The sequence below is a fragment of the Pieris napi genome, chromosome 10, assembly GCF_905475465.1.
Source record: "Pieris napi chromosome 10, ilPieNapi1.2, whole genome shotgun sequence".
Taxonomy (NCBI): domain Eukaryota; kingdom Metazoa; phylum Arthropoda; class Insecta; order Lepidoptera; family Pieridae; genus Pieris; species Pieris napi.
In genome coordinates, this window is record NC_062243.1 from 5,763,601 (window position 1) to 5,785,527 (window position 21,927).

The following is a 21,927-nucleotide window of genomic DNA, read 5'->3' on the forward strand; positions in this document are numbered from 1 at the left end:
TTAATGTCCCATGTGTCAGTGAAGAGAAAATGTATTAAAAAACAAATATAATAATAAAAATTTATTTTCAAACTTATTTCTAATCTTCTTTCGGCATCTCAATGCACTTCTCCCAATAGACATTCATGGTTCTATATCTGTGCCTGTTGACACCTCGAAGACTGTGCGCCTCGTCAGGATATGACTGGAAAAAGACAGATATTCTAGTCCACAGTAAAACAATAAATTTTAGACAAGTACTCTACGACTGTCCACTGCTTGACGAGCACTACTAACAATGTTGCCACTTGACTCTTTTCGCTTTATAAATTTAAACTCGTAAATAAAACAATTAAGTTTCAAAATAGGGGCCTCATAGCCTAGCGGTCTTATTAAGTGGCGGCTAGGTGAGGGGTACCGGGTTCGATTCCCGGTTCGAAAGCAAGTTTTAATTTAATTTAAATTTTTTCTCGGCCTTTGGGAGGGTTGTGCGGTACCGGGCGAGTGCTTAAACCGTACGTGGAGGACACGGTCGAATTTCTAAGGCAAGCACGAATTATAAAAAATCTTATACTTGACGCTGGCTAATGCACAAACAGTGCCAGAGCCATAAAAAAAAAGTTTCAAAATTAAAACAATAGACAATAGAATTCGAAATTGAAAAAAGGATCAACAATTTCTTTAATTACGGCTTTGATTTTTTAGGAACTTACCATTTGTTCAAATGGAATATCCCGTTCTTGCAACGCCTTCATGAGCTTAGCTGCATTCTGGTAATGAACGTTGTCATCCGCATTGCCATGCATTAAATAGAAGTTGCGTCCGCGCAGCTTCTCTGCTAGAAGTGTGACGTCACCTCGCTGGTAGCCTTCTAGATTATCGTCGGGAGTTGGTCGACCCATGTATCGTTCCGTGTACATTGTATCTATAATAGTGTATATGTCAATAATACATTTTAAAATCTATTATTATACTGCGTATATGTATAGTAAAACTAAGAAACGTCGATAACAATTTATTGTTTAGGTAACTAGACATCTTCATCACATCATCTTCTAGAAATCTTCTGTGCGTGTGTTGGTAATTTAACTCCTAATAAACGGTTGGACAGATTTTGCGAGTTAAGCGTTTTACTAATTAATTCTAGAAACCAATACCTTAGACAATGTACTGAGAAATTTGGACAAATTTATCGATAAAACTTTTCGTATTTTATTCAAATCAATTCTTTAATGTAGATATTAGTTAAATTAAATTCCTCTAAATGGGAAATGAAGATACATATAAGCGTCATTTCATATACATATATTTTTAATTGGTTAAGAAGAACAAAGAATCCTCTATACATAAAAATTTCCTAATACTATTATATGTATATGTAGTAAGGACTCTTAGATTATTTAATATGTAAAATAAAAAATAGCTTACTATAATACAGCCACGAAGTTACAGGTGCTCCAGAGACCCCGCATTGGAATAAATTCTCTTCATCATGAAGAAGGGTTAAAAGGGTCGCGTAGCCTCCATAACTGTGACCCCAAATACCCACACGGCTTCGGTCTATGAACTGATAGCGGTCTAGTACTTGTCTGAAATTATATTTATTAATTATTCATCTAGTAAAAAAAATGGGCAAAAGAGCAGTATTGGTCAAGAGGCTTAAAAGCGTGCGAGACACAACCCTGCGTATGTGGGTTAGAACGGACTTGTCTTTGTATGTGCATAGAGCAACACATCGTGAGGAAACTGACAGGTCTCAGCCCTGAATTCGACGGCATGTGTCAAGTGCAAAATGACAGGATTGTAAATGATTGTTTTGATCAAAATGTAATCAAAATGATTCTGCTCTAATTAATAATAGATTTTTTTCTTTATAAATTTATATCGGCAAATAAAGTAGTAACTAACGTACTTATAAAACAATTATATATGTAATTAAGAAACTACTCAGTCATTCTACTTAGTTCCCTAACTACTCGTGTAAAAGGCTGGCAACGCACTCGCGAGCCCCCTGGCATTAATAGTGTCCTTGGGCGGCGGTATCACTTAACATCAGGTGAGCCTCCTGGCCGTTTGCCCCGTTCTATAAAAAAAAATCATTAGAATCATGGACTCATGAAGCGGTCTACTAAAATTCTATTCAATTACTTGAAGATTTGAATGAATGCTTACTTTAAAATAACAGAATGATCTTCAATCTCAACCGTTCCAAGGCGGTTGTTGATAGAAAATAGCATATCTTTACCGTTGAGACCCGCCCCTCTTCCATCAGCCAACATGTAGATTGTATTGCGACTTGTAGTTAAGTACGAATGGTATCCTGAAAAAAACGTCAGAGATCATAAACATGACTACCGAAGATAATTTTTTTTTTAAAGACAATTCACACCAATTGACCTAGTCCCATGCTAAGCTGGTGAAGCTTGTATTATGGGTACTAGGCAACGGATATACATACATATTATAAATATGTTTATTATGGAACATAAGATACATGTATCACTTATAGATAGACATATAAATACATATTTAAACACCCAAGACCTTCTTTCGAGAATTGATATAAATCTAAACACAATTTATTAATGGATACGATATTTGTATTGTTTACTTTAGAATTGAATATAAATTGCAACAAAATTTCGTTTTTATGATATTATAGCAATAATAAACATCTAAAAAATAAGCAATCGTATCTTATTAATCAGAATTTGTAATAAGTGAACTTGGCAATAATATTTACGTCCTGGTCGTACGTATTCTTTTAAATTTAGCGAACTAGCACGCCAATTCGCGGCGCGGCGTTTCCTTTTTTCACCATCGTCTAGTATGAATGAATATGCAATGATGTAATATTTATCGACTAATTTTACCTCAATTTGTTTGTATGGAAAAACAAGGTTTTTAGTTATTTATATATTCTTTTTACTTTTACGAAAATATGCATATTATAAACTTGCATTATTATAAAATGCCATAATGTTTCTACGTAGTATATTTTTAGGCTGCTATAAATTAATACATAATAAATTAAAATCTAAATAGGACGTAGAATAACAACAATGGCGCCTTCCGTTTAATTATGATTGGTCAAGTTTCTCGTGTATGTATTTGGCCTATATTAAGTCTTGCAAAACCATTATTATCGGTACGTCCTAGTAATCGATTGGCATGTTCACTTTCTTCTATACGTTTTATGGTGTAGAAAATAGAAACAACTAATTGGAACTTGCTTTTACAATTAAAACACTTACCCACTGTAAATGTATCGTAAACTGTGTTGGTGTTGGGTCCAGAATACACGTAGTACACTAAGGGGTATTTAATCGTGGTGTTGTTAATATCTAATCCTGGGGGTAGAAATAGCCTCACGGGTGCCGGATACCCGTTCGCAAGTGGGACGGTTGTAATGATGGACCCTGGCTTAACTTTATTCCTGAGGTTGACCCGTAATTGGTCATTTAACTCCCAGTTGTACAAGATAGTTTGAGTCTGAAATTGACAAAATCAATAATGGTATCTGTATTATCGATTTTTAAACGTACGCATAATTGTAATTAAATTACAAATCACCTTTTACAATACAATTAAAATAAAACAAGCGATATCTAAAGTAACAACAAAACAAGGGTTTCTATCGTGTTTCAACTACGAAATATATTAGGTATATGTGTATTTTAAAACAGTTAGTTAATCCTGGGAGTAGAAATTGCCTCACGGGTGCGGGATACCCGTTTGCAATGGGAACGGTTGTAATTATGTATAAACATATTAATGTGTTTGTAAATGCGATAAAAAAGAGAAATTAATCATAAGAAGCTGTTCCTAATAGAAAAGTGATTTATATTTATTAAAGTTTACTAACCAATGGTTGGTATATATAGGTAGCCGACGGTTCATTTGTAGAACTGCAAGTGATAGTCAGGTAAGTGCCTCCTAAACTGGCAGTAGCTGTGGCCCAAGTACAGGCTCCACCTTCTGGCATCTCTATCTCGCAGGACAAACAGCCGATCCTTGAACCCGCTATGTGGACAGCTGACCTCCATGGACTACCCGGTATTGTGCTTGTGTAGTAGCTGAATGAAGCAAATTTATAGTCTGTGGTATATTTATTATCTATAACATAATTGTGTAGTAGTCTGTGTGCGTTTTCCAATTATAGTCCTTTTCATGAAAGAAGTCCCCCAGACGCGGCGCTGCAATCGCATGTCGTAAATTTGCCATTTATGAGTAAAAAATTTACCTATTTTATTTCACATTTAGCAGATGTAATTTATCAAATAATATTATTTTCTGCATACTTCGATGAAACAATATTTCTGTTATGTAAAAAGTATATTTTTATTTACTTATATTAGCGGTGTCTGTGCGCTGTCTACTTACTCACAGGGAAAAGATGAGAAAATAGGGTAAAGAAAAGCAATACAATTTTTTATTCAGAGTTTTATTGCATAATTGTTGGGTTACAATTTTTTTCGAAGTACACATCGCTGTTATACCTTCGTTTGTAATTCTTGTTACAGTTATTTCTGACACACCTGCAATTAAATTATGAACAATTAAAAATAATAATAACTTTAAGTTTACAATGCTTATGTAATATATGTTTTAATTTCAGTTACCTAGTTTCATCACGTTATGTATTTGTTCAATTTTGTCGCAAAAACGAATTTATATCATAAAAGTCCCATCAATACAGCAAAAAAATATTAAATGGCAACTCTAAAAAGTACCTGTTATGGCGGCAATTCTCTTCCGAACATTGTTTAGTTGTATTAAAACACCTTGATTCTTATGTTCCGCTTCACAGAACTCTTTCACCTTTAATATCATTTCTCGAGCCGAACTTTTTACAACTTTTGGCATTGTAATCAATATTTAAAATGCACTAAGCTAGTTAAAAATTCACAAAAATCTACCACAACAAACGAACTTGATAACATCGACGAATGACAACATTGCCGACCTGTCAAATTTAGTTTCAAAAATATCCGCGGGACTTCTTTCATGAAAAGCACTATACAGCACTAGAGCGAATTTTGCGGCATAATGCTCAACGTCGAGTGTTCCAACTACAGCAACGCTTTGCACAATTGAGCACTCTCAAAACTAATGCTCTCGCGTGCTTCTCGCAAACAATACCAACACAGTGACAGAAAATTGACCAGTATTTTTCTTTAAGTTGGCATTTATCGAAATTTTCGTTAGTAAATATTATTTATTGTTGAAAAATTTGTAAGGCTTTCGTTTCGTCGTAGATTTTGAAAATAATTAAAGTTATTTCAAACTGCTAAAAAAAAAAATTTGTATGGATGATAAATGGTTGCTTTTTTTATATTCCACATTTAAAATATGAATACAATTTTATTTTAAAATTCGGATCTGTAAACAAATTTATTTTACAGGATTATACTTTAGTTTTGAAAAAGTATATAATTTTTTTAGAAATCATTAAAAAATATTACTCAAAACGTAAATGATGTAAACTTCTTACATGAAACTAAATATTTTACTGTTAATTTAGCTTGTTAAAACCTTATATTCTTTAAAGGTTTTCTATTATTTCAATAAAAAAAATGTTAATGAAATAATTTGATGATTAAAATAAGCGTAAAAAGTTTTCAACCAATTATTATTGTTTACCACATTATTTATACATGAATGAGGTTGCTAACTCAATTCATAACATTTTTTTTACAACATTGACTTAGCGCACTCTGCTGATGCATTTGAAAACTAATTCACGTTCCAATTAAGCTTCAGAATTATGCGGCATTGCGCGGCACTGAGTCGCATAATGCTCTGTAATTGGAAAACGCATTGTGTAATTCCATTCTTTAAATTTGTAATGTTTTGGGTCTATTTAGGTATGGCGGTATGTCAAACACGTATTGTATGGTTTTTTTAATCTGTGTATTGACTCTAGTAGAAGATACAAATATTTTTTATAACTCTAACAACAGTTAACGGGTTGATCTCATTTTGTATTTGAATTCACGATCGCGGAATGAGGTTTATCTACCAATTAAGCCCTATTTAATAATCATAATCACAAGAAATCATCAGTCTATCTAATAAAGGAAAACCTATAGACGGCACTACTACTATGCAATTTTTTATGTATTAGTAAAAAAATTCAAAACGCTCCTAAATAGACACGAGTGCACAATAATTGAATAAAATTTACAGCACAAACAAAAAAAGGTTGTGTGTACTTATGTACCCGAGTAAGAAGTTATACTTCTTTGGCATTATTAAAAATAGTTTTTGATTGCATGCAAATAATTAATTACAATTAAATAATCAAAGACTGGAAAAGGAGTCATTATAGTCAATAAAGTTTACATTAGAAAAATTTAATAAATAAATATTTATTATTATTCTCTTACATTAAGTGTAACAAATTCTATTATTATTCGAATGTTGTTTTTAAATTATGCCGTAGCATCTTCCGTGGGCAACTTCATTCTGTTAATTTTGTGTCACGGTGCGCGCGCATCGTAAAATTTCACTCTCATAAATTTTTCATAAAGCGCCTAAAGAAGTATAACTTCAAAAAGCAAACATCCAATATTAAATAGGAAAAACAACATTCCATAATAAAAAATACAAGAAATTAACTACTATCGACAAGAATGAAACTTACTAGGCCAAATTATCCTCATCCATCCCAACGAAATTGTTCACAGTCCTGGCTCCGGGTGTAACAGAGCTGGAGACTTGGCTTCCATTAACCCTCATAGTCACATACAGATGCTGCCACGCGTGTCCATCTGCCTGTTCCAATGACCAGCGTGTGGATACGTAGAAATCACCAGCCCTACTGAAGCGAGGTAAGGCGATCGGCACCCAGCCGTCTTGTTCTTCGCGTTCTTCATCCTATATTAATTAGATGACATTCAAATATATAGGTGTTAATAGGTTATAGGTTGGTGGACCCATTTCTACACTTAGACTCATAAATGGTCCGTTGTACGTAAAGTCCTGGCTAATTTAGCCAGCCTAGCTCCTTCCAGAAGCACAGAAGTCTCCTGGGCACTTCACAGGCTTCGCGACCTCACTATTATAAAGATGTTCTAAGGAACGATAAATAATTGTTTCTGATTGGAAGGCTGAGCTGGCAAGACAGTCAAAGGGATGTGCTCGCATACAGTGAGACACTTTGACTTCATAAAATAATGCTCCTTCATTTTTAACAACCTACCTAGCCTTAGAAATTTTGAGTATTTGACGTATAAAATAGCTAACTGTTAAGTTGGAATGCGATATAAATTTTATCCATATGTCTTTTTAATTGGAAGCTCATCTGAGCATCATTATCAGCAAGGAAGCATCTGGAGCGGACTATGTTTCCACCGATATCTGTCCAGCGCCTCTCTTATGACAGTGTACAGTTTTGAGGATGATGAGTCTTTCACTCGATTGGTCCATCTGGTTGGTGAGCGGCCACGTGATCTTTTGTCTTCTGTGTTACCAACCACGATCAGTTTCTCCAAGTTCGCATTGCCTCTGCGCAGGTAGGATCCATAATAGTAATGCTAATATTTAGTATCAATAATATCACGCAAATAAAACTGTCTCTTCTTACCGTACCTTACACATCTTCATATATATATAATTCTACTGTACGTGTACAGAACTTTATTTCTGGTTTTTCGTGGTAAGTGGTAGAGCTCTTGACGCGTAACCAAATGATGTGAGTTCGATTCCCAGTCTGAGCAATAATTTTTCGTTTGATTATATTATTTGTCTTTTATTTCATATTTTGTTTCATATCATTAGGATATGAAATATCCAGGACAACGTATGTCGGGTCCGCTAGTACTATATAAATTAACTGATCTTACCTCGAACTGATTAGTCTGTACATTATAAATCCTTAATACAGTCTTATTTTGCCTTCTATTCAACCAATGTGCTGCAATCTCATTAGCGGTCGGCCAAGTTACTCCTCCCAAAATATGGTCTTCTCCAACTTCCACTGGAGCTTCGAGAACAAGGAAATTAACTCCAGTAGTCTGTATATTCCGTAAGTCTACCACACGTAGAGTTACCGTTGGGTTTGTGTCGCCGACCTGGAATTGACATAATACATTAGAGCAGAGTTCCCCAAACATTTTTGTGTCGTAGATCCCTTGCCATGGTTTTCCGTGTTGGGTAGACCCCCTACTTTCCTGATATTGATTTCCTGTAAATTTCTAACTGTAGTGAAGTTTAGTGTTAAAAACTTAAAGTAAAAACACATGTTAATTTGTACATTTATTAATTGAATTTAAATTAAAACTACTCATAATAATTTTTTTTATCTGATATGTAGGTACATTATACATACAGGGTATTTATAAATAATGTATATGTTTTTATATTATAAGATAGTATGATGTAAGTAAATAGTGTATCTGTTGAGATCCACTACCGTGGACCCCCATTTTCATTTCATGGACCCCCAAATTTTTTTTCGCTGACGTAGACCCCTTGCAGGTTGTCATAGACCCCTAGGGGTCGATATAGACCACTTTAGGAATCACTGCATTAATGATAAAAGGGGCACTCAACGTTTTCTAAAAGGGTCGATGGTGACGGGAAAAAAACTAGAAATACGAACTGAGGGAGAATTAGAGGTAAGAATATTTATGATAGTATTGGTAGGTAATTTGGGCGGGAGAGTTAATGCTATTTACGATTCTTGACAACTAACATGCCTTGAAAACTGATCATTACGTCTATTTTGTATTAACCAAGTACATTATTACATGCTTTTTTTGTAAGGAGGCGAGTTTTTATAATCAATTTAATGCAATTGTGACGCCGTCGGAAAAAAGGCGTGATGATATAAAGAAATGTAATTATTGCAATACTTTCATAAAGGTCTGTTTTATGCTACACAAAAACGCTAAAAATATATGTTTTTTTTGCAAATGTGAATCATGCAAAAGAGTTGGTATTCCAATTGGTTGGTTGGTTGGTTTTTTAAACAAAAAGATATGTATTTGATAAAAATATATTACCTTGGGATATTTCAAGTCAACCAATTTTGGATACAAGTCGTCAGGATTGCTTTCGTCTTCGTAATAATAGTACGAATAGGTCCCGACCTGGGTGTCATTATAACTCGCGAACGCCAAATAGCTGCCGTCCGGCGAAAACCAAGTGGCCTGTCCCGTGTACATGACATCCTCTAAATGAAAAAAAAATGTACACGCGTTAAAAGTTATACTTCTTTGGCGTAACAAGATAAAAATCTTTTCAAAATTTTTATCTTTCGCCTTATTCTACGTTTGTAGAAAAACGGCACAAACAATCGAAAAATTTACTCTTATCATTTTTCCCTAACACGCCAAAAGAAGAATAACTTCAAAAAAACTAAAATGTTGACTATAGCTAATCAGGGTGTCGGTTTTTTGTGACGGTGTGCTCGCGCATCGTAAAAATTTACTCTCATCATTTTTCCCTAACGCGCCAAAAGTATAACTTCAAAAAAACGTAATAAACTTTCCCTGATCATCTTACACTGAAAAATAAAATATTTTCTGCAATTTTTATATGCCGGGAGATAGGATAACTGCTAAAGAAGATACATATAAAATTCCCACACATCGTTAATAACTCGATCAGCAATATAGGATCATAGATCTCAAAATTTAGATCGAATCTTTGAATTTAAACACATACTTACATAATTTTTAAACATAGTATATATAAGCAACTTAACATGAATAAAACAGTTACCTTCATACACCCAATCCGCGTGTCCATTGTAAATAACTGTGGGTATACCATCATCGGTGATCCTTATTGCCTCTGTCGAGTTTTCGGGTAAATAATATAAATCGTTGTCTAGAACATACGCAAGAGAATGGCCTCCACCAAATATACACAACTGCAAGCGGTCGTGGTTTGAAACATTCACAACGCCGCTGTGAAACAAATTATGCATTAATTATACATCTATTTGCCTACCTATATAAAGCGTTTATATTTGCTACGGTTTCGACATGATAAAATCTTTGCATTAAATAGTCCCGTTGAGCAAGACCACAGAATATAACACCACGCTACGATCGAATTAACGGAGAGGAAACTGCAATAGCAAATTTACTTGTATTGTATGAAAAATGCGTGCGAGCACTTTAGTATCGTATATATCGTCAAAAGCTTAAACTATTTCATATACACAAAAATTATGAAAAATTCACCTTCAATAGCAACATCGAAAATATTGTTATTAAACAATTATAAACACAAGATCAATGCTTTAAAGGACTCGTGCTTTTTTTTTATTTAATGTTAACTTATATGTATGAAACTTTCTTCCGATTCCGATCAAGAAGTACGTTTTATATTACTATATGTTAATTTATTGATTTAATTATTTATTCAGAAGATTTACAGCATAATACAGAAATAGATGTACATATATACATTTATATATAACATTGTGTGCCAATTAAAAATCTTCAAATATAGTTTTTCAATAGTGTACTCACTATATCTGTTCGCTACCATAAAGTTGCTCCCTGTATAATTTGTATTTACTTTGGGTATATGTAATAGGTTCATGTTTCTGAGAGTTTTGTTATATGTACGTACTACGTAGGTTAATTTTGCTTAACAGCTCGGTACAATCGAGGTAAGTTAAGGTAAGTTTCAGCATTTTGCTTACCGTGTTTCGATATTGTACAGAGTGTACTTGGCTGTTGTTGAATAACGATACACCTGTAAACAATACAATCATTTGATAGATACAGATCTAAAAAAGAAAAACCTTATCAAATTCTATCATTTTACAACTCTTTACTAATAGTTAAAAGTTAGAAGGAGATGTTAAGCGCGTAAATCACAGAATCTGTCAGTTTTGTAAACATATTTTTGTGTTGGATAGTCTAATTATCGAAGAAGAAGTATCGTGGGAGTTACAGATATACGAATAATTGGATAATTACAAATCAGCAGAGTAAGTTTACACAATACTCGGTTAATAATCTGAACCGTCGCATTTAGATATGGGAAACAATGCTAAATTTTTGCCCACGGTTGAATTCAAACCATTCTCTAAATGTTTATCGTTTTAATTATAAGTATATTTTATTAAGCATATTTATATTATCTAAATAGTGTATCATTATCACAAATTTATTGTAAAATTTAATCATTGATAAGTGATAGCAGTTATTTTGTATGTGCTTGTGTAATACAACGCTGAATTAATCGTAATAACTAAATTTCAAATTTTGGTTTACGCAAAACATTTAAAAATTCCATAAATTAATATAATTCCAGAATATAAGTATAAAAATGTAGGATTATATACTAACGGTTAAATGCCTAAAATTTTAATTTTTAAATATCCTTGACTTGTATTTCTTATGAAATAATGAAAAATTAAAATGACACTTACAGACTCTACTTCACTTGGTGCCAGAATGTAACTTCTATCCGCTGATAATATTGGATTATTGGTGTTTAAGAAACCCTGAAAAATATTTGAAAAATTAAATCATTAATAAAGCCACTGAGATCGAAGTCTAAAACCCAGTTTTGTATATTAAACATAAAACATGTTACTAGGAAAATATAATATAAGTATATATACTTTCTCGGTAAAATTATTTTAATGAAACTTACCATAAGTTCTCCAGGAACGAGTACTCGGCGTTGGAGCGTCGGAACGTCAAACACATAAATACCGGACTCTCCTGGCACGGTAAATGTGAATTCCGTATCTGCGGAGAATCATTTACAAATTTGTAAAAATGTTTTCCAATTACTTTAAATAGCAATCCATTTATTGATCAAATAGCTTACCTGATATCCATCTTCCAGTGAATCCTCGTTGGGAAAAAGAGCCAGAGACAAAGTCCTCAAGCGTGAACGGGTCTTGCGCTGCTGTAAGTGCCAGCAACGCCACCCATATATACAACGTGCCAATCTATCAAATGAATATCTTTTGTGAAAATCAGCACGTAGCTTCGCTGTTAGCAAGATTTTATAAGAGCTCTACATCGAATCGTGCAAACTTTCGTACCGGGACTTATAGGAACCCTAGGCTTAGGTTCGGTAACAAACCTTCGTTATTCAGTAGCTACAATTTAAAATCTGTGAATTGCAGTGACGTCTTTCCAAGACATTACATACATGGATTTATATCGTTAGATAGGCCCCGACACCAAAAACTGTGGCATTGTTTTTGAATGTGTGCGTTAACAAAATGCCGACACACGCACACTAACGAGTAGTTAAAAAATCGTGTTTCTGCCGTTGTACTTACTGAGAAAATAGTGTCATCTCTTTTTCTCCTACATTAGTTGCAAACACTACTTTCTCTTTCGTGCACTCGCCATTTAAATTTTGAATGTGTGCGTTAACAAAATTCCGACACACGCACACACACGAGTAGTTAAAAAATCGTGTTTCTGCCATTGTACTTACTGAAAAAAATAGTGTCATCTCTTTTTCTCCTACATTAGTTGCAAACACTACTTTCTCTTTCGTGCACTCACCATTTAAATTTGTTATTTTAGACAGTGCGGAAGGAAAAATAAAAGTTTTTAAATCAAATCGCAATACTTACGAGTGAAATGTTACACCTCTGGCTTTATTTGTGTTTCTAGAATTGTTGTTGCACTTTAGAAAGGCACACGATGGCATTTTGTGACACTAAACTGCTCGCAAACGTCCTTTACAACACGTCCGGCTAACACTGTGTTTAGGGGTGCACTGATCCCAGGTTAGTGAGCTCACTCACTTCGACTGTGCGACAACACGGCGCGGTCTCACTGCGGTAAGGGCCTATCTAACGATATAAATCTATGATTGCATACGTCGTACACGTCAAAAATTTCGTCGAAACAAAACTATTCATTAACTCTGCTTAGATGAAATTCAATCTATGAAATCTATCCTCACCTCAATACTTAGAACGCGACATTGGTGGAATTGTGATTTACACTGAAGTCGCCATTATAAATAAAGTGAAGTGAAGTGAAATCTGTTCCTTTCCTATTACAATATAAAACTGCGCTTGGTGTATTTATTAATATTTAGGTCATACATACCATTGTGATGCACTTGTTGACGGCTTTCTATCGTCAACAGGACTGCTTAACTATCAGTAATATTTTCTTATCGGATAAGCAGTATCTTTAAAATAAATTATAGTAGCCATATAATAAAACCTTGTCTCAAAGAATGACGATTAGATATATTTTATGGATACAAAAATGTTAATTTTTGTCATGCCTGTTACATTGTGGAGATGCATTTTTAACTTTTCTACACCAATAACATTGTATTTCGAGGCTGAAGCTATATATTTACTTAGGCCAGAGGAATGCCTTGCAATATAGAAAAACTTTAACAATTATACGTACGAGAGAATATTTAAATGTTAAGAAAACCGTCTAAGCCACTTTTGTATTTATTTATAAGTTCTAAAACAACGTTTATGTATAAAATTATACAAGAAAATATGACATCACAAATTCTACACACATACATATACACATCAATTATATTAGAACATAAGCAAGAACTAGCAAGGGAAAAAATTAAACAAGCAACCACAAAATAAAGAATAAATAAATAAAAGTTAATAAAAAACTTAGACCTCATTAAGAGGTGGACCATGATAAACCACGTTACAAATATGTATCTGATATATGAAATTCTCGTGTCACGGTGAAATTCTTGTGTTTGTAATTAAACTAATCCGAAATGGCTCGACCGATTTTCGTAAAATCTTGTGTGCATATCGGTTAGGTCGGACAACATCTATTTTTCATCCCCCTAAATGTTAAAGGTGGGACCCCTACATTTTTTTAGACAAAATATTTTGTTTTAATTTTTTTATGTTAGCATACAAAAATACACACAACCCTTTATTTTTATTAAACAAAAAAAATGTTTCCTAGTAATAAAATACGTGACAAAACAACGTTTGCCGGGTCAGCTAGTATACATTTAATAAATCTAATAAATTCTCGTGTCGCGGTGTTTGTATTTAAATTCCTCCGAAACGGCTTGACCGATTCTCATGAAATTTTGTGTGAATATTGGGTATGTCTGAGAATCGGACAACATCTATTTTTATCACCCTAAATGTTTAGGGTGGTCTACCCCTAAATTTATTTTTTATTTTTTAGACAAATTTGTTATTTTATGATACAGCATACAAAAATACATACAACCCTTAATTTTCACCACTACCAACAACCCTTATTTTTTATTATAGTTGATAGTTATTTTTATTGAACAAAAAAATGTTTCTTAGAAATAATATACATGGCAAAACAACGTATGCCGGGTCAGCTAGTATACATATAAATAAGTTATATAAAAAAAACTAGGTCTATGAAGTCACGTTAGTTTTAGAGTATGTGATACTGAACTTGAAATAGTCAAACGAGCCTTGTACGTTTGCAATATACGCAAGTGTAGACGGTTGCTATGTTAAGGAAACGTTTTTAAACTGTTTCAATAGTGTTTATGTGCATTTTAAAATGTGAGCAGATTACAGTAGCATATTCTAAAATACTACGGACAAGTGTTTTGTAAAGTTACTGTACTTTGAACGTTTATAAAGGATGAAGAGGACCCTAATACAAAACCCAGCATTTTATTAGCCTTGTTGTCAACTGTTAGCTTATTCTCAAGGAAATTCAGTTTTTGATTTTAATATAAAACCGTGACCATCTTTTTCAAGTCAAGAATTTTGACTCTTATGATAGAAGAATTTGAACTTTTGCCTCAAGTCGTAGATACTTTGTATACGTTTTTACAGTAAAATAAAACAAACTTTCTCACATGAAACATTTATTGAACAATTACTCGTATAATGTTACACATTTCATACAAATAAATCTTCTTCCTACATAAAAGTCAAAACTGCTCTAATTGTTCCACTCCAGACTTATTCCTCCTACTTTTATCTCGATTCCGTCGATTCATCCAAAAATTCTTGATCTTTCATTTTTGATGTTTTAACCAGGTTCAAGTAAGCCTTGCTTTGGTGACCACGCAGAAAATGTATAATTGCCGTCACAACTCACTCCATAGGTTTGCGTACAAAACATGCAACAGCTGTTTTGTTTCATAACGTTTGTTTAATATCGTAGACGAATAAAACAATCCGCTTTAAATCCAAGATCTGCAGAATAAAAGCACATGATGCATCTTCCGCAGCCTCCGATTGGCGCCTTAAGATTTCCTCCAAGCGAGCCTTTCTATAACATTTCGTTAAATTAAATCATCATTCTCTTGCGTCTTCACGTGTCAACCTAATCTAAATTCTTCTAATAATAAAAACTTATTAACCTGAAAATAAATGTTAAAGCAATATTGTAAGAATAATGTCGGGTTATTTGTGTGGTTACTGTATCAAGGTATGCAGATGCATGTGTGTGTGTGTGTGTGTGTGTGTGTTTAGGTGTGTGTATGTCTGTACAGACGGACCATGCTTAATGTCTGCGAGGCGGACGCCGAGATTCGTGCATTCGTCGCTCGTATTCAGCCATGTGCTGCCGTCGCTGCTCCTCTTTAATTGCGATCTGAAATTTTATAATAATAATAATAAAAACTCTATTTATGAATTATGACTTAAGGGTTGTGACAAAATACTATATTATATATATCGCTAGATATGCGTAACTAGAAAACAATTATTCCGTGGTACAATGGTACATGTTTAAAACAGTTTTTTTTTAAAGTTAATTTAAGTGTTACATACAACTATATCTTATAAGACATTAAGTATGAGTGGATGTGTGAGTGTGTGAATGAGTGTGCATGCGCATGTATTTCAGAGTGTAGCTGAGAGTTGTTTAATGATCGTGCGCTGTGTCTGTATTAGTTTTTGGAACCTCAGTCATGCCAAGATAAGACCGGCCTCTGTAGATTCGAAATCCGATTTTTTTAATGTGATTTGCGAGTTTATATCTGGATAGTTATATACTATTACTTTACATGCTCAAGATTATAAATATGTTTTGGGAAGTTGGATTCCTAGAAATAAATGTATTAATGTGATAAGTCACAAAAGTCGAACTAACCTTGATAAAACCCTTTACAAAAATAAAAATATAATAAGTTATTGTATGGATTTTTTAAAACTAAATTTAAAGAAACTATTTTATTATTTTTGAGTATAAATGTTCGCTTCAAAATACTAGTTTTATGGTCCAAATCTGAGTAAATAATCTATAACAAATATTTCTCATATATGTGGTAACCAAATTAGAGAAATAATGAAATATATATATATAATCTTATAGGCAAGTAGGTGATCAGCCTTCTGTGCCTGACACACGCCGTCGACTTTTTGGGTCTACGGCAAGCCGGTTTCCTCACGATGTTTTTCTTCACCGTTCGAGCGAATGTTAAATCCGCACATAGACAGAAAGATTATTGGTGCACAGTTGTGGATCGAACCTACGACCTCAGGAATGAGAGTCGCACGCTGAAGCCACTAGGCCAACACTGCTGTACTGTATTAAAATAAATATAATTACCGTTTCAGCAGAGAGTGGAAGCCAATATATGCAAGGAGTGGTCTTAGTTTTTCTGAACAAGTCGTCTAAAAGTTTTGCAGGTGCTTCTTCTTCCTTCTTTTTAAATTTCCGCGCTGTTAGAGGACAATTTCAAGATCTATATATTTATTTGTTATATGTATGTATTACTAAACTAAATAAAAATAATATACTAAATCACTTCGACTTGATACTAAATCAAAAATTGCCTCGTCGGCACTCTAACACTCAATTCAAATTTAGTAATATTGTATGTTATTGTATGTATATTCTAGAACATCAATCAAACTTAAATCTAGTTTTAAGCAGTTATTAGACCTCAAACAAGACAAGATTGTGACTTGACATACAAATTAATCACCACAATAACTATACAATAATTGAAAGCAAGTCAAATTCTTGACCATTCACTGTATCACAACGCATAAACAGACTGTAATGAAATTTGGTATAGAGATCTATCTGGATAAAAATCTTTTTTTTTTGCAACACTTAACTTTGATAAGAAATCTACTACTCAAACCCTCGAAGTAATTTGATAAATTTTACAGCAATTTATAGTAGTAGAATGAAGGTACTATAGTAGAATAGGCAGTGTGTATGCTAATTTTCTACTGGCAAAGCCATGAGTAAGCCTCCAGGGACAAAAACACCAAAATACCATCCTACCTGGTTCAGGGCTTCTTTCAGGTGACCGATGTCTCCGCTTATCAATTGGTCTCTCTTCTTTGGGGTGTTTTTCTTTCTCTTTAATCTTTTCGTTCTTCCCTAAGTCCCACTCCCGCATAGCTGCCTTCCTCTCCCATGGTCTGTCCTATAAAAAAAGTAGTACTGAGTACAACAATCCTTATAATAAGGATCTACTTGAAATTATTATAATTATGTTTAGAAGTCAATAATAATCCTGTGGCTACAACAATATTCCGCTATATCATATGTCCGCAGATTGTACCTGGTTCCTTGTTCATCTTCCTTAATCAACAAGTAGGTTATATGCTATCTATTGTCTGTATTTATGATTTAGCAACATAGATATTACAGATTAGTTAACATTCTACTAACTTTGCGCCTAAGCAGATTAAAGTATATGGTTCTTTATTAAACATAAGAGTCATATTTCATGTGTGTTCACCCATCCTTGGGTGTGTTCCACAATTAAGCCACGAGGCCACCAAGAATAAACAATATGACTTTCCATTCACTTGAATTAAGTAGAATTTTCAACTCTCAATCTAGAGAATCTAGTTAATTAAGTTCAAACTTACCGCTTCACCCTTTTCTCTTTTCATGTCTTGCTCGCGAAGCCAATCTTCAACAGTTCCAGGAATGGTAGAGGCCTGAGCATTATTCTTATCTTCATTTGCTTTTGCCTTATCAAAATCTTCTTGTGTTGAGAAGTCCACTTGCAAAGACTTAGGATTAGATACGGGCCATGTCACTCCATGCAATGCATGTCTTGTTTCAACGGCTTGTCTGCAAAATATTATTTATGAATAATCACACATTCACACTTGAACAAAGTTGTGGGCAAAAGCTAGTTATATTATACTCTTTATAATAACTTAAGAAACTTTACAGGGTAATTGTTTACATCAGACAATATTTCTTTTGAAGTCTTTTAAAAAAATAAATTTCAAGATAAGAAAAGAACATAATTTTTTCCTTAACCAATACACACTCATCAGTATTTTCTACTTGTGACTACGAAATAATAAATAATATCATACTCTGCTTAGTATTATAACTCGATATGAATAAAATAAATAAGGTGTTTAAGTGACATGCAACTGATGCAAAGTTATTTCATAAATGATTTATATATTAAGGTAAACTTACTCTTCATTTTCATAAATAACAAAGCACTTTGATTTAATCTTATCAATCCAAAAGCCATTCTCAATAATTCTTCCTGTCCGTTGCAATAAATTCTTCAATTGTGGTAAAGTAAAAGGTCTGACCAGATTGGTGATATAAAGAATATTTGATTGTTGGTGTCTCGGTGGACTTGGTGGCTTTGAAATAATACTATCATTTTCTTTTACAATGGAAATTTTTCTTGATGAACCTATTTGTGTGTCACAACTTCTCATATTTTCCTTGTCTTTTTCATCTACGTCTTTCTTGTGATTAACATTTTCTGTATTGTCAATTACTATTTTTGGCAACACTGGTCTTTCAATTTTTTCTATGACTTCAATTCTTTTATGTTTTCTCTCTTCAATAACTTCCTCAAATTCAGTGGGCTTGACGTCTGGTATTATTTCTTTAAGAACATCAGTTGAAATTGTTATCGACTTTTGAGATTGTAATTTTACTGGTCGTGAACCCCAACGCCTCTTTCTGTTTATAACAAGTGGAGCAGATTGCCCATTAGTTACATCTTCTGTTGGTTTTGCAGCTTCAACCTCCACTTTTACATCTTCTGTTGGTTTTGCAGCTTCAACCTCCACTTTTACATCTTCTGTTGGTTTTGCAGCTTCAACCTCCATTTTTATTTCTTCTTTTGAAGTGACTTTATTTGTCACAGAATCGTCAATGTTGGTCTCGACTTTACTGCTGGATTCTAATTTTTCTTCATAGTTATTCTCTACAACATCATTTTTACTATCAGAAGTAAGAACCTCAGAAGGAGACTCTTTTTGTTCTGAAACCTCATTTTCAGCTTCATTTATACTTACCTTACTACAATTTTGGGAAGTTTCTGCATCCTTTTGCAATATACCTGGATTGTTTGAGTCATCTTCCTGAGGTTCCTTTAATTCTGAAGATTCACACCTTATTTCTTCAGCATGCAATTCCAAAACCTCGGATCGTTCCAATGAAGGGCTTCTTTTTCTTTCTGGACTTTTTGTCTCAGTTATAACTGCCTCCTCTTGTTTTGGTGATGCAACAGTTGTATCAGCATCAGACGTTTGAGCCTGAACTTGTTTTTCATCAACTCCTGTATTGATACTCTCTTCATTATTGTCTTCAGAAACAACTTTTTCTTTGACCTCATCATTTGTAGTAGACATGGGAGTTTCATCAGGTATGCATTCTTTGGATTTCTGAGCCTCACTACTCTGACTGATTTCAGAGCTGGATTTTGTTGGTTGAACTTCAGACTTAGATTCCATTTCATCTCCTGGTTCATCAACATTTTTGTCTGACGATTCTATTATTTCTGCGGTAGATTTTCGCGTTCGATATTTTGGTTTCTTTTTCTCATCGTCATCGACACTAGGGGTATCGCTAGAGCTTGTGGCACGCGAATGCTTCCTTTTACTGCGAGGGGATCTATCAACACGTTCCGGGGTAGAGGGAGGGCGTGTGAGACAAATCTTTAATTTCTGAATTTCGCCGCCATCACTAGAAGTATCTGCCGCCTTCACATGCCAAACTTGCTCTTGTGACAGTTCTGGACTTTCCTCTTTCGTAGCAGCTTGAATAATCTCCGGTAAGGGTTCAGAAACAACAGAAGTTTCTGTTGGTACTGTTTCTCCTGCAGATTCATTATCAGAAGAAGAAGATTGTTTCCTCCGCCTGCTCCTAGTACGCCTTAATTTTTCTGGTTTATCTTTCTCTTTTTTCTCGGGTGAGGTCTTTGGTTTCTTACCAGCCCCTTTTTCGCTTCTGCGACGCATTGTCTAAAATTTTAAATGTTTCTATTAAAATAATTCGTTTCAGAATATGATCAAAAATTGTCAGAATATTAAAATAATCTTACAGTAAAGTTTAAATATATAACCAAACAAACACGACTCCACGCCCGATTAGATATATTATGTAGCACGAAACTTCAAAGCTATTCGCTCATTGCTAAACAGCGGCGAGCGGCCATATTGATTTTTGACTTTATGAAAATTAGACTATGTAACATAGAATAAAACACTCGGACGCAATATAGTATGTACCCAACATTTATTTATTAATTACGTACTTTTCTCTGTCTACTGTAAGAGACAACGTGAAGCGGGCTGCAATATTTATATTATCACGAAGAACACAATTATTTTAGTTGATATTATCATAATATAACATACAGGGCACTGGGCAGAGGGCCATCGAGTATAGACAAAATTTTGTAAATATAGTGCGTTTTCCAATTACAGAGCATAATGCGACTCAGTGCCGCACAATGCCGCATAATGCTGAAGCTTAATTGGAACGTGAATTAGTTTTCAAATGCATCAGCAGAGTGCGCTAAGTCAGTGTTGAAAAAAAAAATGTTCTGAATAGAGTTAGCAACCTCATTAATGTATAAATAATGTGGTTAACAATAATAATTGGTTGAAAACTTTTTACGCTTATTTTAATAATCAAATTATTTCATTAACATTTTTTTACTGAAATAAGAGAAAATCTTTAAAGAATATAAGGTTTTAACAAGCTAAATTAACAGTAAAATATATAGTTTCATGTAAGAAGTTTACATCATTTACGTTTTGAGTAATTTTTTTAAATGATTTCTAAAAAAATTATTTACTTTTTCAAAACCATTGCAATGTTTACAAAAGTATAATCCTGTAAAATAAATTTGTTTACAGATCCGAATTTTAAAATAAAATTGTATTCATATTTTAAATGTGGAATATAAAAAAAGTAACTATTTATACCTTCATCCATACTTATTTTTTTTTTTTTTAGCAGTTTGAAATAACTTTAATTATTTTCAAAATCGACGACGAAACGAAAGCCTTACAAATTTTTCAACAATAAATAATATTTGCTAACGAAAATTTCGATAAATGCCAACTTAAAGAAAAACACTGGTCAATTTTCTGTAACTGTGTTGGTATTTATTGCGAGAAGCACGCGAGAGCATTAGTTTTGAGAGTGCTCAATTGTGCGAAGCATTGCTGTAGTTGGAACATTCAACGTTGAGCAATATGCCGCATAATGCGCTCTAGTGCTGTAATTGGAAAACGCACATATAAAATTGGTCCAATAGATACAAAACTGGGCTCATGGTCTTAAACTATCTGTGCCTATGTTGTACGACCCTACGAAAATAAAGGCGGAAACATACTACTAAAACGCGACGCGACGTGTCGTGTCGACACCCGATGTCCATCGTGCACATTACCAACACGCGACACCATGACACGCTTGCAAATTCAGAAGTCATTTAGCTGATTTATTCCCCGCGCAATGTGCCAGCAAGTTTTTACCAATTTGAGGTTCAGATTCGAGGAATGTTTGCAGCGCAATGGTGCACACCTGGATGATGTTATTTTTAAGAAACAAATTTCACAGATGTCAATTTTAATTGAAATAAAAAATTGTATTTATATTGTATTTAGTTTATTATATTTTTCTAATAAACTGAATTGATTAGCAGGTTATTTGTATTAAACTAACAACATCCTAACTCCCTGTTTTTGTCCTTGTTTTGAGGTAATCTCATGTCGTATAAAACAGAATATTGTTTCACCAACTCAATTAA

General features: G+C 33.7%; 1 protein-coding gene across 1 annotated transcript; it reads right to left on the reverse strand.

The window, feature by feature from the left end:
• Positions 1-48: 48 nt before the first annotated feature.
• Positions 49-20,389, reverse strand: LOC125053093. The gene is made up of 21 exons (XM_047654302.1): positions 20,209-20,389; positions 18,339-20,128; positions 17,768-17,975; positions 17,172-17,316; positions 16,485-16,597; positions 15,438-15,524; positions 13,035-13,061; positions 11,785-11,908; positions 11,605-11,702; positions 11,378-11,452; positions 10,643-10,695; positions 9,709-9,896; positions 8,988-9,157; positions 7,827-8,054; positions 6,626-6,858; positions 3,845-4,055; positions 3,234-3,471; positions 2,152-2,299; positions 1,408-1,568; positions 693-904; positions 49-184 (listed from the first exon to the last, which is right to left on the reverse strand). The coding sequence occupies exons 2-21, from the start codon at positions 20,123-20,125 to the stop codon at positions 80-82; spliced, it is 4,611 nt and encodes a 1,536-aa protein (XP_047510258.1). The 5' UTR covers positions 20,126-20,128; positions 20,209-20,389; the 3' UTR covers positions 49-79.
• Between the last annotated feature and the right edge of the window lie 1,538 nt (positions 20,390-21,927).

Excerpts from the sequence above, each read along its gene's own strand:
- LOC125053093 (XM_047654302.1), bottom strand. The coding sequence starts at position 20,125 with ATGCGTCGCAGAAGCGAAAAAGGGGCTGGTAAGAAACCAAAGACCTCA. Across the intron at positions 11,703-11,784 it reads CACTGGAAGATGGATATCAG|ATACGGAATTCACATTTACC; the intron begins GTAAGCTATTTG and ends GATTCTCCGCAG. Across the intron at positions 10,696-11,377 it reads CACCAAGTGAAGTAGAGTCT|GTGTATCGTTATTCAACAAC; the intron begins GTAAGTGTCATT and ends TATTGTTTACAG.